Here is a 16,193-nt window from a genome sequence, read left to right as displayed (position 1 = left end):
GTACTCTAGAGAATACAGCCCTAGTTTATTCAGCCTACCTCATAGGTCAGTCCCCTCATCCCAGGAACTAACCGAGTGAATCTACGCTGCACCCCCTCGAGGGCAAGTATGTCGTTTTTTAAATAAGGAGACCAAAACTGCACACAATACTCTCGGTGCGGTCTCACCAAAGCCCTATACAGTTGTAGCAACACTTCCCTACTCTTATATTCTAAACCTTTCGAAATGAATGCTAACATGCCGTTCGCCTTCTTAGTTGCTGCTGCACCTGCAAACTAACTTTTTGGGACTGGTGTACAAAGACACCCAAATCCCTTTGAATACTAACACTATCTAACTTCTCCCCTTCCAGAAAATAATCTGTTCTTTTATTCTTGCTACCAAGGTGAATAATTTCACACTTGCTAACATTGAATTCCATCTGCCACCTACTTGCCCACTCCCCTACCCTATCTATATCTTGTTGCAATCTTTTTGCATCATCCTGAGAGCTCACTCTGCTACCTAGTTTAGTATCATCCGCGAATTTAGACACATTACATTCAATGTCCTCGTCCAGATCATTGATGTAAATGGTAAATAGCTGAGGCCCAAGCACTGATCCTTGTGGCACTCCACTAGTTACATCTCCTGCCAATTCGAGAATGATCCGTTTATCACTACTCTCTGCTTTCTACCCGATAGCCACTCTTCTATCCATGTTAATATTTTCCCATTAATCCCGTGGGCCTTGATCTTGAGTAACAGCCTTTTGTGTGGCACCTTGTCAAATGGCCTTCCTAAAATCCAAATATACCACATCTACTGGTTCCCCTTTATCCAACCTGCTGGATACATCCTCAAAAAATTCTAAAAGATTAGTTAAGCATGACTTCCCTTTTGTAAAGCCATGTTGACTCTGCCTAATCTTTTTATGGTCTTCCAGGTATCCCATAACTACATCTTTTATTAAGGACTCAAGAATTTTCCCTACAACTGACGTCAAACTAACTGGTCTATAGTTTTCCCTATTTTCTCTCCTACCTTTCTTAAATAGTGGAGTTACGTTTGCAATCTTCCAATCGATGGGAACTTTTCCAGTATCCACAGACTTTTGGAAGATTATAGACATTTTTAAAAAAAACATACGGATCTGGAATGCATTACCTGAAATGGTCGTTGAAGCTGATTCAATAATAACTTTTAAGAGAGAAGTAGATGGGTATTTGGAGAGGACAAGATTGCAGGGCTACGGGGAGCGGACCCAAGGGATTGAGTTGGATTGCTCTTTTCGGAGCCGGCGCAGACACGATGGGCTGAATGGCCTCTTTCTGTGCTGTACGATTCTATGATTCTGTGATTCTCTAAGATACGATGCCACCTGGAAGAAGTTAGTGATTAACCCTGACGAACAATTCTTGAGTGTAGCATAATCTTTAACCCTTCATTCTGTGTCTCAGCATTTCTGCTTTGCCGATTTTAATACTTCTACTCATTCCTTTACCCTTTCTCCCACCAATATGCTTCGTACCACCGCAGGCTTTCTAAGAGGACCTTACAACATGATCCAAAAACAGAAGTCGCTGGGAACACTCAGCAGGTCAGGCAGCATCTAAGGATAAAGGATAGTGAGTCAACGTTTCAGATCCATGACGTTTCTTCAGAGCATGTTGGGAGGGAGAGGCTTTTAAGGGCTAAGAGAGGGGAGAGGCAGGGCAAGGAAAACAAAGGAGAAAATGGGGTAGAGGACAGGGGATGATGGAGTAAAGAGGTGTTAATGATGCAAAACAAAGGGGGGGGTTGCAACAAAACAGGGGAATAGAGGTGTTAGTAATGGAAAACACAGGGATGAGGGGAGATTGCAACAAAATAGGCAGACCAGAGAGACCTAATAATAATAATAATTTTGTCTCCCCAATGTGGAGGAGACCACATCATGAGCACCGAATGCAGTAAACTACATTGGTGGTAATACATGTAAATCGTGGTCTCACTTGAAAAATGTGTGTGGGGTCCTGAACAGTGGTATGGGAGGAGGTGAAAGGGCAGGAATTGCATCTCCTGCGCCGGCATGGGAAGGTGCCGGGGGGAGGAGAGCAATTGTTGGTGGTGATTGAGGAAAGAACCAGGGAGTCAAAACAATTTCCAGCATCTGCAATATTTTTTTTTAAAATATGACCCATCAGACTACCATTAGATGTGTTCATAATTATTAATAATTATTAATATTAATCCTTGTATTTGCTTTAGCACCTTATCATGTTGTGAAGATGTCTCAAAACGCTTCATAGGATATACTGTAGTGACTATGCATCTGTAAGCGAATGCAGAGGCCAATTTGCGCACAGCAATGTCCCACGAACAGCTATGAAGTGAATGAGGTTCAGGAGGATCTACTTCACATGGAATGAGAGTGTGGAACTCTCTGTCTGTTACAGTGACAGACTGTACGCAGTTCTGCAGCGAGACTTGCCCCCAGCATAGGGTGACTCCTGGCATCAACAACTCTGCTTGGGCAGTGTTGCCAGAGTGTGCTTTTGCTATCTCACGCTGTTGGGAGGAGGTTAGGGACAGCGAATATCCTAAACACCTACAGTTTCCTCCTTGGCAAGCTGTTTAAATAATAAACAACTCGCTTTGTGAAAAAAATTCTCATCTCCCCTCTGCTTCTTTTTACAACTATTTTAAATCAGCGCCCTCAGATTACCAACCCACCCACCAGTGGAAATAGTTTCTCTTTGTTCACTGTATCGAATCCCCTCGTAATTTTGAAAACTTCTATTAAGTCTCCTCTTAACCTTCTCTGTTCCAAGGAGTTTAATCCTAGATTCTCTCACCTCTCCTGATAACTGAAGTCCCTTATTCCTGGTGCCATCCTGGTAAATCTCCTTTGCACCCTCTCCAATGCCTTAACATCCTTCCTAAAGTGTGGTGCCCAGAACTGAACACAGTCTCTAACTGAAGCCTAACCAGTGTTTTATAACAGTTCATCATGTTGTTAATGTTGTTTAACAACAAGATGTGGAGTCCTGTAGCTCAGTGGTTAGAGCACTCGCCTCACAAGCGAGAGACCTGGGTTTGATTCCCAGCAGGGCGAAACCTTGGGCAAGTTTACTTACTCCACATGCCTGATAATAATCCCTCAAGAAAAAAATCAATAATAATTTGGTCACTTCAATCCACTACTGTTTGTGGGACACTGCTGTGTGCAATTGGCTGCTGCATTTCACCCACAAAAAATGCAATCAATTCAGTTTACAGTATATTCTGTGAAGCGCTTTGTGATGTCTAGAAGATGTGCAAAGTGCTATATCAAATTCAAGGATTATTATTATTATATGATTATCATAACTTCCTGACTTTTGTATTCTATGCCAATATTCATAAAGCCTAGTATCTCATATGCTTTTTTAACAGCTTTAACCCCCAGGCATCTCTGTTCCTTCACCCCTTTAAGATTGTACCATCAACTTATATTGTCTCTCCTCATTCTTCCTCCCAAAATGCATCACTTTGCATTTCTTCACATTAAACTTCATCTGCCCCCTGTCTGCCCATTTTACCAGTCTGTCTATGTCCTCCTGCAGTCTGCTACTGTCCTCCTCACTGTTCATTACTTTTCCTAGCTTAGTAGATCAAAAATAGCAGTGATCCCAACACCGATCCCTGGGGGACACCACTGCAGACTTCCTGCACACAGTCAGAAAAACAACCCTTCACCATCACTCTCTGCTTTCTGTCTCCCAGTCTGTTCTGTATCCGCTGCCACTGTCCCTTTAATACCGTGGGCTTCTATTTTGCTTACAAGTCTCTAATGTGGCACTTTTATCAAACGCCTTTTGAAAATCCACATAAACTACATCAACTGCACTACCTTCATCAAAAAGTAAAATTTCCTGAGCTCCTTTGGACCATCAAAGAGATCCGTTCAGCTGCCTCCGCCATCCCAATCCCCACTCCCTCCACATCTCCCCTCCCACACTCCGACCACTACCCATCCCTCCCTCCACAACTTCAAACCTGTCTCCCCTCCTCTCTCATTACCACCATATCCACCACAAAACACATCATCTGCTCCCTTGAACCCCACCCATCTCCTTACCTCCCAGCTTCACCTCCTCGCCCCTCTACTCTCCGACACCATCAATCTCTCCCTATCATCTGACACTGTTCCCAACCCCACAAAAACAGCTCCCATCCTGAAAAAACCTTCCCTGGACCCATCCCTGTTTTCTAACTATTCGCCCATCTCCAACCTCCCTTTTCTTTCCAAGGTCCTTGAAAGAGCTGTTGCTTCGCTCCTTCCTCTCCTACCACTCTCTTCAAGAGCCCGTCCAATCGGGTTTCCATGCTGCTCACAGCCCCCACCCTTTGAAACTCCATCTTACAAACCCTTCGCCTTGCTCCCTATTTTGCCTCTTTCAAGGCACAAATCAAGACGCTCCTTTTTGTCGATGCCTTCAGCTACCTTCCTACCTCTCTGACCTCCCTCATCCCAACCCTGCGCTCCCACACGCGGATCCTGATCCCCGACTGTTCAGCACCTTGGGACGTCCTCCTGATGTGAAAGGTGCTTTACAAATGTAATTTTGTTGTTGTTGTTTTCCTCTTTGCTTGCAAGAGATTTGAAAGTCATTTCAGTGAGTTAATTATTCAAGGCTTAAAGAAATCTTTTGTCTGTCTTGACTGACATTGGGGCTTGAAAATGTCATGTACGAACAGCATGTACAAGGTTCCCCGACCCATAGGGAATCTACATACAGATGTTGGAGGCGAGTTTTCTGGGACGTACAATCTACATGGCAGTTAAAGTTGCTCTTGGCAATAATAATAATCCTTGCATTTGACATAGTCACGTATTATGTCGCTGAGGCATCTCAAAGCGCTTCACAGTGTATATTGTAAAGTGAACTGATTGGGTATTTTGTGTGCAAAATGCGAGAGCCATTTGCGCACAGCAGTGTCCCACAAAGAGTCATGGATTCATTGACCAAATGTTTTTTTGAAAGGATTATTACCCCCGGAAAGCGATCCAACAATTGACTAAGATCCTGTTTACTGCTAGATAACCAGAGGCTTATGAGTAAGGAAATTTGCATAAGTTGTTGCCCCACCTGGGAATCGAACCTGGGTCCTCTCACTTGTGAGTCGAAGGTGCTAACAACTACGCTACGGGACTCCTCCTATTAAATTGATTGTGCGAGACACTTTAAGCAGATAGTATGTATCCTCTGGATACAAACTGTCTGCAAATCCAGATATTCTGCATTGAACCTTTATCCCCAACATCTGCTCAAACTGCACCTAAACAGAACTTTCTTTCCTCCTCCAGATGTTCGCAATCCAAAGCAAAATCCTTGCTGTTCAGATTCATCCCGATCCTCGTATGGATTCCCAAGTATCCTTACAAAGACTGGCTGTTGAATGACATCATCTCTGGTCTCAGCGTTGGGATCATGCAGTTGCCTCAGAGTAAGGGCTTTATGTATCATCTCAACCAGAAGATGATGTTTGGTTCTTTTACTGTTACGTGGGTTTGGGGGCGGGGGGGGGGGGGGGGGGGGGGTTAGGGGGTGGGGGAGGTAAATGTGTGCTAATCTGTATAGTGAAGAATCCTATTATAGAGTTGGTGAATGTGAATGTTATTACTGTTGATCACTTTCTGTTCACCAATTCAAGTCAAGAGCCCAAAGGAAATCTGATCTGAAGTCAGCAGCGAACCGGAAGATACATACTGTCTGCTTAAAGTGTCTCGCACAATCATCCGACCATTAGATGGAGAGATACCTAGAAAATATGAGTGTTAAGGGATATGGGGAAAAGGGGATTAAAAGATCTGCCACTATTTTAAAAAGTGGTCGGAAAGGCTTGTCATGCTGTCTCACCTCCTCATGAGCCTCTGTGACCTAGGTTTGTGCAGGATGGGTCGGTGGTCCCTAACAAGGCCTTTTTGAGGTTGTTCGGGGAGCTGGCTAAATGTAGATTGAACAGGAGTGGGGTTGAGGCTGAGTAGCATTTTCAATGAGAACCTGTTATGATATGGCAGTATCCATGCCAATCTCTTGGGATTTGTTTGCAGGTATGGCATACGCTCTCCTTGCTGGGGTCCCGCCTGCATTCGGACTCTACACAGCATTCTATCCAGTGCTGATTTACTTTACATTCGGGACATCCAGGCATGTCTCAATAGGTAAGATTCTACTTCTACTGTATCCTTTAGTGCCTTGTGCCATTTCTCCCTCCCACCCCCTCTCCCCCCACCCTTGAATATCCCTTTAAGTGCTCTGAGACGTCCTCTCAATATGAACAGTGTTATATCAACGTAAATTGTACCTGCAGCAGCAAGCTCATGCCCCTTGGGCTGCTCGGTAGACTGATATCCTGGTGCACCACAGAATACTGTATGTTTGCCTCTGAGAATCAGCACAAGCATTAGGACAAGGCACAGCATCCAAAAAATCACAGTGACATTTCAAACCTTTTATAATGTGCTTCAATAGATTTATCTATAGCACAGATGGAGTATGGAATCCCATTCACTGCGCAAACCCACTGCTGGCTGGCTCCTGTGCTTAAAACAGGGTTGACTTATCTTGGGCTATGAGCAATGATTAGCGGAGCTAGGCTTTTTCAGTCTTGAGAGAAGGCAATGCAGAGGGAAAATCATAGAGGTGTATAAACATTTTAAATGGGATTGAAAAAGTAAACCTAGATCAATACTTTTGGATGCACCAAAAACAGAAGAACAAGAGGACACATGTTTAGAGTTGTGATGAACAATTTCAGGACAGACACCAGGAAGATTTTCTTTACTCAGAGGGGAATTAATAATAATAATCCTTGCATTTGATCTGATAGGAACAGGGTTGCCGGGAAGGGTGGTTGAAGCCAGGATACCTGGACTCATTTAAAACACAGTTCGATTCTGCGATGGGGGATGATAGGGTGGGTGTTCTGGAGAGATGAAATCATGCTAGCCAAAGAACCTTCTTCATCCCGACAGATCTTGTGATTTATCCATCTTCTAAATCCCTCCATCCATTTCTCATCCCCCTTTCCATGGCTGAGCGATCAAGATTATTATTCTCAGAGAATCCTCTCAGATTTGCTTTAATTTTAAGGTCACGTCACTAAGAGAAAGAGTAATAATAATCCTTACATTTGATATAACGCCTTATCATTTGTTCGAGATGTCTCAAAGCACTTCACAGAATATACTGTAAAGTGAATTAACTCTATATTTTGTGGGTGAGTAACCCAGGATCTGTTGCATTGCTATATTCCATTCACCACACTCTTCACACAGCCTGCTGCGCACTGCCCTGACCCCTCCGCGCCACGATCCTTGCCCATGCCTTAACTCTGGAACTCCCTGCCTCAATCCTACCACCTCACCCCCCCAGCCCCCCCCCCCCGCACCCTTCATCTTTAAATCTCACTTGAAGATCTACCTCTTTGACTGTGCCTTTGGTCCTCTCTCCCTGACCCTTCTCCCTTGCTCGGTATGTCACTGCCACTGCCACTGTGTGGTGCTCTGAAACGCTGTTCTGCATGAAGCTGCTGTATAAGTGCAAGCAAGTTGTTGATCTGAATGTAACTTCTTCCTACTGTCTCTTCATTAGGTACCTTTGCAGTACTGAGTGTAATGATTGGCACCGTGACTGAGAGGCTGGCACCGGATGGTGACTTTGTAATCTCCTCTGACAATTCTACAAATGCAACACTAGTCATTGATATTGCGGCAAGAGACTTGATGAGGGTCAAAGTGGCTACCTTGCTTACCTTCTTCAGTGGAGTTTATCAGGTGTGTACTGGGCATTCATTGTCCAGAAAAGGGCAGAAGAGGGCACTACTTTTGGAAAGCAAATGAAAAGAGTGTGTGACAGCCGAACTATAGACAGAGAGGAGGCCATTCATTCCATTGAGAATGTTTCACCAGTATATTAGGTCAGATCCTGGGTGTCAGCTAGGCTTGGCTGGTGGCACTGTCATCTCTGAGTCAGAGGGATTCTGGAAACCCTGATATTTTCCTATTATATACCATACAACTTGTCCACCTGCCCCCACCCGCTCCTCCACTGTCCAATAGGTTTGCTCTGAGCTAAGATTCTCAAGCCAATCTCCGCCTAATGTTTTCCGGAATTAGGTAAGCAGGATGCCTAGGATACCTAGGGAGAGAGTGCGCATTCCAACAATCTATCTCTGGAATTTTCATGTGTAGGTGGGATGCATGGAATTCTCAGTTTGGTTTGGATATTGTTAAGCATGGTGATGAGTTTTGCATGTGTCAGACATGCAGTGGACCAAAACAAAGTCTCAAGGTAACTGAAACGCAATCTAGCCTGACACTCTGGTGCGGTACTCAGGGAGCTCATTGTTAGAGGTGCCGGCCTTCAAATGAGATGTTAAATCAAAGTCTGAACCCTAAAGATGCCAAGACACTATTGGAAAAGAGAAGGGAGCTTCTCCCTGTGTTTGGGGCAACAATCCTTTAATTGACCATTGACATGGTGGCAATTAGTGGCTGACGCAAATGGTGCTGCGTTTGCCTAAAACGAACAGTCACTATACTTGATGGTGATTATCTGAGAAACTGTTTAAGATGTTTATATGAAGTTCTTTTCCTTTCTCTCTCCCTCCCTCTCTAATTGCCTCAGCCCTCAGTGCCTCCACATCTCTCAGAGCAGCAATCAGATATAATAAAGTACCTGGCAGTGATAAACTGACCTTGCTTGTGTCTCTTTGCCGTCCTACAGATCGTGCTTGGGCTGATAAAGTTTGGGTTTGTGGTCACGTATCTGTCAGACCCGCTGGTGCGAGGTTACACCACCGCGGCTGCCATCCACGTGCTGATCTCACAGCTGAAGTACGTGTTTGGTATCAACATCCCCAGATACAACGGGCCCTTATCCCTCATCTATGTAAGTAAAGGGCAGGTCTTAGTGTACATTAAGCCTGTGTCTAGGGGGATATTAGTAGAATCTGGAACATCCTCTTATGGTGGTTGAGCTGGTGTCCTGGCCAACAATCCCCCAAATAAAATTGGTCACTCACTTGTGCACAGCAGTGTTTGTGGGACACTGCTATGCATAACTGGCTGCTGCGTTTCACACACAAAATACAGTCAATCCACTTTCCAGTATATCCTGTGAAGCACTCTGCAAAGTCTCATTGACAGGATGAAGTGCTATATCAAATGCAAGGATTATTATTATTATTTAAGGTTTTGCGCATGCTCAGAAGCGTGCCTCTGAGGCGGAGCAAGGTGGGAGACCCTCATTCTTTTTCAGGCCTTATACTAATAGGGTCATTAACAAGCTCCCTTTCTGTAGCCTATGAGTGTGCCCTGCACAGAGGTGCTGAACTGCAATCTGCTGATGGAGTTCTGCATGCCAGCATCCACTGACTAGAACGTGTTAATTTTCATTAGATTTCCGAGGTATTTTCCACCACCCACCATACACTCAATCAGCTCCCACCCCCAAGTCGGGTGCCCATCAAACATTGTGAAGCACTTGGGATATCGTCCCAAAACTGTATAAATGTAAATTGTATTGTATTGCACAATGCAGAGTGAAGACACGCATTCGGTTAAGTAAATATCCGTTTGGCAGTTGCTCACTCTCATGCAAATTCGCTCTGTGTAATTCACTGTTTAGTCCATTGATCCTCTCGAATACCACCTTAATAACCCTGTTCACACAACTGACACTCTGTCCAATCAGTGGGGTCACAAGAGAAAGTCGTGTGATATTTGATCTCAGATTTTCAGTGTCAGCCTCATAGCATCAAGCTCTTCCTAAAATGAGTTCAGTGTCCTGACATCAGCCATTCATTCCCCAGTTCTATCCAAATAAATACTTCCTGGTGTCTGTCCTAACAATGCCCTTCACACTTTAGGATGTCTTCCTCACCACTTGGTCTATCACAAAATCTGGCAGTGAAGTACTCTGGTTAGTCTACCACAGGGGCCCACTTAGAACTTATGCATTCACTGTATAATCCTTATACTGTAACTGCCCTATAGAGTACAATACACGCTGCTTCTGTGTAGCAGAATGACACCTAACAATGAACCAACAGTGGAGAAATCTCCCTGGGTATTAGAGAGTTAGAGAGAAAGAGAGACACTCACAATTGGAGAAGCAGAGAGAACACCAACTCATTAATCCCATTAGTTTTATATCCACAATAAGGGGAATATAAATTTCTCTACTGTAAACATAAGAAGGGTTAGAACAAGAGAATAGCACTTGATCCATGTTTCTTCCATAGACATAGGCATGTGAGTTACCTCAACACAACAACTCAACCCAGGCAGTTTCCTGACGTAAGATGCCAACTGGAATCTCAAGTCAAGCTGTGTCCGTGGGATATTTTATTAGCAGACAATGTTTAAGCTGTCAAAGGGCAGGAATCACTGAGAAAACTCCCTCAAAAACTGTTAATGAAAATCTGGCTTGCTGTAGCCTCAAACATCTCATGGGCTCAGGCTTAAGAAGATTGCCTTAACACTTAATATAGTGCTGAACTGTGAAAAATTCTTAATTCAACAACAAATTGCATTTATACAGTGCCTTTCATGTCAGGAGGACATCCCAAGACGCTGGACAGTGGAGGGTTTGAACCTGAGCTGGTGGTTGGAATCAAGAGGACTCGAGGGCCAGGAGGGTGGGAGTGGGAGGATAACCGAAGGCACAGTGAAAGAGAAAGGTCTTCGTGGAAGCCAATTTTGCACAATTAAAAAGAACCCGCTTCCAAATAAATTTAAGAATTTTCCACAATTAAGAGCTTTGAGACATTCTCCCGACATGAAAGGCACTTTATAAATGTAAAATTGTATTATATTCTGTGTGATCTTCAATTTTAAGACAAAATGGTTTTATTGTCAAAGACTTCAGTTGTCTTGACTGTTCACATTTCATCTTGTGTCCTCTCACAGAGTGCGATTGACATTTGCAAAGCACTGCCATTGACGAACATTGCTACTTTGGTTATCAGTATTATCGTCATGGTCACTCTGTATGCATTGAAACTGCTAAATGATTACATCAAATCGAAATCGCCATTGCCAATTCCTATAGAACTCCTTGAGGTAAGAACAATAGGTTTCTAACTGATTAAGGTTGAGAAGGTTGTGGGTTAAAGCCCCACTTGAGTTCACAGTCTAACCTGACATTCTAGTGCAGTCCTTTGGATGAGATGTTAAACCGAGGCATCATCTGTCCCTGTTCAGGTGGACATTAAGGATCCCATGCCACAACTCAAAAAGAGAAGTGAGTTTTTTCCTGTGACCCAGCCAGCAATTCTCCAAAGTGGTTGCTTAGCTCCACTTCTCCCCATTCCCTAGCCGATCGAGTCCAAGATCCTCATTGTTACTTTCAAATTCCTCCACAGTCTCGCCTCACTTCTGCGCCTCACATCAGCAAAGATTCTCAATCCATGACTGTTTGTGCTGTGTGCAATTGGCTGACGCGTTTCACCCACAAAATATACAATCAATTCACTTTACAATATATTCTATGAAGTGCTTTGAGACATCTCGAAGACATGTTAAGACGCTATATCAAATGTAAGGATTATTATTATTATGCTTCATCCCAAAAACAAAAATGTGTAAGAGGGAATCTTATGGAAGAATATGATGTTTGATGAAAATGAATCAGAAGGTTGCAGAATCAAGCATTCAAGAATCATTGGTACTCCAGCTGGGAGATCATTGCATTGATGGAGGTGCCAACATTTTGCTGTCAGCCTGTTCATGCAGATCCCATAGCACTGTTTGTAAAGAGAAGGGAGTTTGCCCAGGAAGGCAGATATTGTGGACCAGTGTCGAGAGGGAATTGGTTAGATTTTTGTTGGAGTGGAGTTAAATGAAATTGGGAGCAATGGGATTTGAAAATAGGATGGCTATATTAGACTGTGGAGTTTTTTGTGCTCCTGCACCTTTCTATGGTCTCTACCAATCTCTGGAGAACTCTGTCACTGACTCTTCTTTCATTGTAAGTGGGAAACTATTTAATCCACAATGGTGTCACACCTCCTTCCAAAGACTTTATAATAATAATAATTCTTGCATTTAATATAGTGCCTTATCACATCTTCGAGCTATCTCAAAGCGCTTCACAGAATATAGTAATAATAATAATCCTTGCATTTGATACAGCGCTTTTCACATCTTCTAAACATCTCAGAATATACTGTAAAGTGAATTGACTGAATATTTTGTGGGCAAAATGGGTAGATACCAGGGTTCAAATGCACCCAACATTACCCATGTCTTCTGATCACCTCTAAATAGGTGGTGATCGCAACAGTGGTTTCAGCAAATTGTAACCTAACTGGAAAATATGGAGTGGATGTTGTGGGATCGATTCCAAAAGGGTGAGTTAATTTTCATATATCTTCTTCAAGGAGAATATCAACCTAATCTCATTAGTTTACTTCTCACACTGTGTGTGTTACATGTTAGCCTTGCCCAGTTGGTAATACTCTCTCTTCTGAGTCAGAAGGTTGTGGGCTCAAGCTCAGGACTTTGAACTCATATTGTCCAGGCTGACATTCCAATGCAGTGCTTGGGGTGTGCTGCATTGTTGGAGGTGCTGTTCTTTGGATGAGATGTCCTGGCTGTGCCTGTTCAAGTGGGCATTAAAATCCCATGGCACTATTTGAAAAGAGAAGTTTCTACCAGTGTCCTGGCCATAAATCTTCCAAAATGGTCATTCATTCCGTAGCTGTTTGTGGGATATTGCTGTGAAGTGCTTTGAGGACATCTTCCTGGTATGAAAAGCAAATGTAAGGACCAGAATTTTGTTTATTGGACATCCTGTGATAAATGGTTGGGAAAGTAGTGAGAGAAAACTACTCCTGTTATACTCTGAATCTACATTTAACAACAAAACTTAAGTTAACATATATTTTCTATAATATAAATACATTATATATCTTAAAGTGATAATAATCTTTTAGCATTAAAATTCATCCCATTTCATCACATCATTCCAAAGTACCCCTCCCCCCACTATTCAATAAAAACTACTTGGCAGATCAGATAGATAAGCACCCTTCATGCAGAGTAGTGTCCCAGAGTGCTTGACAGTGGCAGAGTCTGACACTGAGCCAGGAGGAGAGGGAGGGGGGCGGTGACCTTATAAACATGATCAAAATGGAAGATCTTTAGGCGGGGTTTGAAAGTGGGGAGAGAGAGATTCCAGCGTTTTGGAGAGTAGAGGCTGAAAGCATGGCCACCGAATGTGGAGCAGAGGGGACAAGGAACAAACAGGAGGCCGAAGCCAGTCGAGCGAAGGCATTGTGTGGTGGAGTGGAGGGTAAGCAGATCGGATAGGTAAGGAGGTGCGAGGGCAGGAAGGGATTTGAAAACAAGAGATGATCTTGAAATCAATCCATTCAGTAATTGGAAGCCAGTAGAGCCTGGCAAGGACTGGTGTGATGGGGGTACAGAGTTTTATGCGGGTGAGTATCTGGCTGGCGGAGTTTTGAATTAATTGAACTTTGTGTATAGTGGAGTTGGGGAGACCAGTGATGAGGGCATTGGAATAGTCTAGCCGCGAAGTGACGAAGGCGTGGACAAGGGTTTCAGCTACATTAATTGTGAGGTACTGACAGAGGCAGGCAGTGTGACGGAGATGGAAAAAAGTGGTCCTGGTCAGGGAACGGATGTGTGGTAGTAAGGTAATTAGACCTTATACCCTGATTTTACAACATAACCAGTTGATTTGGTGTAACCTCATCTCTTTTATGATGTGCAGCTTGCAAGCTCCGGTCCTGCCGGAGTTCGAGATGTCCTCCTCAATTATTGGAGATGCATTTGCTGTGGCCATTGTAGGATATGGCATTACCATTTCTCTGGGGAAGATCTTTGGACTTAAGCACGGATACCAAGTGGACAGCAATCAGGTAACTGAGAGTCACTTTTGTATATTTCCTGATAGTGATCAGGGTAATACAGGTATTGTGAATGTATGGGCATGTATGATCTGATAATTCTTCTAAGCTCTTCTATTTTGGTTGCTAATGATCGGAAATGTGCATGCTCCCAGTTATCAATCACCAACCAGTGCACTGGAAATCTCATTGAGAATTAGCACGGGAACAGAAAGTGAATGTGATTTATGTCATACCTCAAGCAACAGGTTTGGGATTCAGCACGCCAAGTCCCATGGTTTTCCTCTCAGCCTTTTCACACCTGAAGTTTGAGGTGAATGTCACGATAGAATTCGGTTTGATTCCAAGTTCAATGCCCAGTGAGGCAGAGGGCTTAGAATCATCATCAAAACTGTGTGCATTATACATTAGCCTGGCTTTGTCTCTCACACTCTGACCTGTGAATGAGAAGGTTGTGGGTTCAAGCCACGAGTCAGGACTTTGAACTCAGTCTAGGCTGAAACCGCAGTACTGGCACCGTCCTTCGTATGAGACGTTAAACTGAGATCTCGTCTGCCCGTTCAGGTGGATGTTAAGATCCCATGGTGCTACTCAAAAAGAGGAGGGAGTTTTTCCTGATGTCCTGGTGTGTCAGTAAGTTTCTTTATAGCAATGTCAATGTGATTTATTCAGTAAATTGGTACAAAATGCATAATACAAACCCTGTGTCTATTTGCGAAATTATGACTTTTCAAAACAGTTCAAGGCAACACTTTCTACCTTCATCAAGTTAAAAACAAAGCCATCTCTATATTATCCTAACCACAAGCAACATAAAACCCCTGTATATTCCACACTACACCCAACCCTTAATTTCTGGTACAATAGCAACTAAACGCACAACACCAATTTTACTTGATTTCCAGCCCAAGCAAAATCCCCTCTAAACAAACCAACTTCAGCCCAGGCAACAAGATTACATGTTCAGTTAGGTTCTGTGAATTGTTGTGAGTAATTATCAGTTACATCTAGGTTTCACACTTAGCAAAAAAAATTAAAGAACTGATACACCCTCTGAATTTCTTTTGGCCTTTCCCATGCAAAAGGGATTGCGTGGTCCCTTTCCTTGTACTTGAAATACTGTCACACATGCCCAAACCAGAAACATTCCATGAAAAACCCTTTCGAACCTTTCTTCTCCCACACCTTTGTGACCTTGCATAACTAGACCACAATAACAAGAGGATCTCCAACACCCCTCCACCAATTATCCCCCCACCACCCAATTTTCCACTCTCAACATACAACAATATCGCAACACCACCGGTTTCACCAACACTATCCTCCCAGACATCGTCACTCACTCATCCTTCTTCCTTTTAATTATTAAATGTATCCAATTTCTCCCTATGCTTTAGCCTTACTCTGAACCAAATCCCCATAAACTTTGATCCACTCCATACTCACCATGAAATTCTCTTTAATAAGGGACTTGTCTTCCCACTACACTTAAACCAACACCTCACTGTTCCCCTTATTCACCCTTACTCCTGATGCCTCCTCATACTCCCTTTCAATCTCCAGTACCTTCCTTACTGATCTATTGTCTCTTCGCACTATGACCACCATCATCCATATAGATGAGAACCTTAATCTCTTCCTTGCTCCCAAATCCCCATCCATTCTATTCTCTTCCCTAAAAACCTGCAGCTGGGGCTCCAAACAGAGCATGACAAGGGACATGCCGTACTCCAGACTTTCAGAATCTCTTCCAAGATGTTCCCATCTCCTTCCTCAACTTATTACACAGAATTTTTCCCAAGATCTTATAATCTGAGGTCGATAGACTGAGGTGGATATATTTATGTTGGATAAGGGTATCAAGGGATATGGATCAACACGGATAAATGGAGTTGAGGTACAGATCATCCATGATCTACTAGAATGGCAGAACAGGCTAGAGGAGTGAATGGCTACTCCTGTTCTTATGTTCCAAATCTACGTTTAACAACATTATGGGTCTCCAGTTGTTTACATTTTCTTTCTCTTCCTTGTCCTTATACAACAATGTCACTAATTCTTAGTGACACTGTTGTACAAGAGCCTCGCTCCCCCTCCTTTCCACGTTAATAATAATAATACTTGCATTTGATATAGCGTTTTTCACGTCAGGAGGATGTCCCAAAGCGCTTCACAGAATACACTGTAAAGTGAATTGACTGTATATTTGTGGGCGAACGCGGCAGCCAATTGTGCACAGCAATGTCCCATAAACAGTCGTAGATTGAAAATGACCAATTTTTATTATTGTTTTTGGTTTTGGAGGGATT

The 16,193-nt window shown here is 43.3% G+C and overlaps 1 protein-coding gene and 1 non-coding gene across 5 annotated transcripts in view; both read left to right on the top strand.

Annotated features, from left to right (window-relative positions):
* LOC103176599 (solute carrier family 26 member 6) overlaps positions 1 to 16,193 on the top strand; it is a 76,348-nt gene that overhangs the window by 35,604 nt on the left and 24,551 nt on the right. For 3 of the 4 annotated variants that reach the window (XM_007890241.2, XM_007890238.2, XM_007890239.2), the window contains exons 3-9: positions 5,312 to 5,451; positions 6,059 to 6,169; positions 7,602 to 7,783; positions 8,736 to 8,900; positions 10,922 to 11,074; positions 12,281 to 12,363; positions 13,749 to 13,896. In XM_007890241.2, coding sequence (XP_007888432.1) covers positions 5,312 to 5,451; positions 6,059 to 6,169; positions 7,602 to 7,783; positions 8,736 to 8,900; positions 10,922 to 11,074; positions 12,281 to 12,363; positions 13,749 to 13,896 — 982 coding nt within the window. The remainder of the gene's footprint in view (positions 1 to 5,311; positions 5,452 to 6,058; positions 6,170 to 7,601; positions 7,784 to 8,735; positions 8,901 to 10,921; positions 11,075 to 12,280; positions 12,364 to 13,748; positions 13,897 to 16,193) is intronic. The other variant, XM_007890242.2, reaches the window with a different exon arrangement.
* On the top strand, positions 3,005 to 3,076 carry trnav-cac. The gene has a single exon. It is a non-coding gene; the product is annotated as a tRNA-Val (tRNA).

Source organism: Callorhinchus milii, unplaced genomic scaffold (assembly GCF_018977255.1).
Source record: "Callorhinchus milii isolate IMCB2004 unplaced genomic scaffold, IMCB_Cmil_1.0 Scaffold12, whole genome shotgun sequence".
NCBI lineage: Eukaryota > Metazoa > Chordata > Chondrichthyes > Chimaeriformes > Callorhinchidae > Callorhinchus > Callorhinchus milii.
The sequence above is the reverse complement of the archived record's forward strand: the minus strand, read 5'-3'. Positions and strand labels throughout refer to the sequence as shown.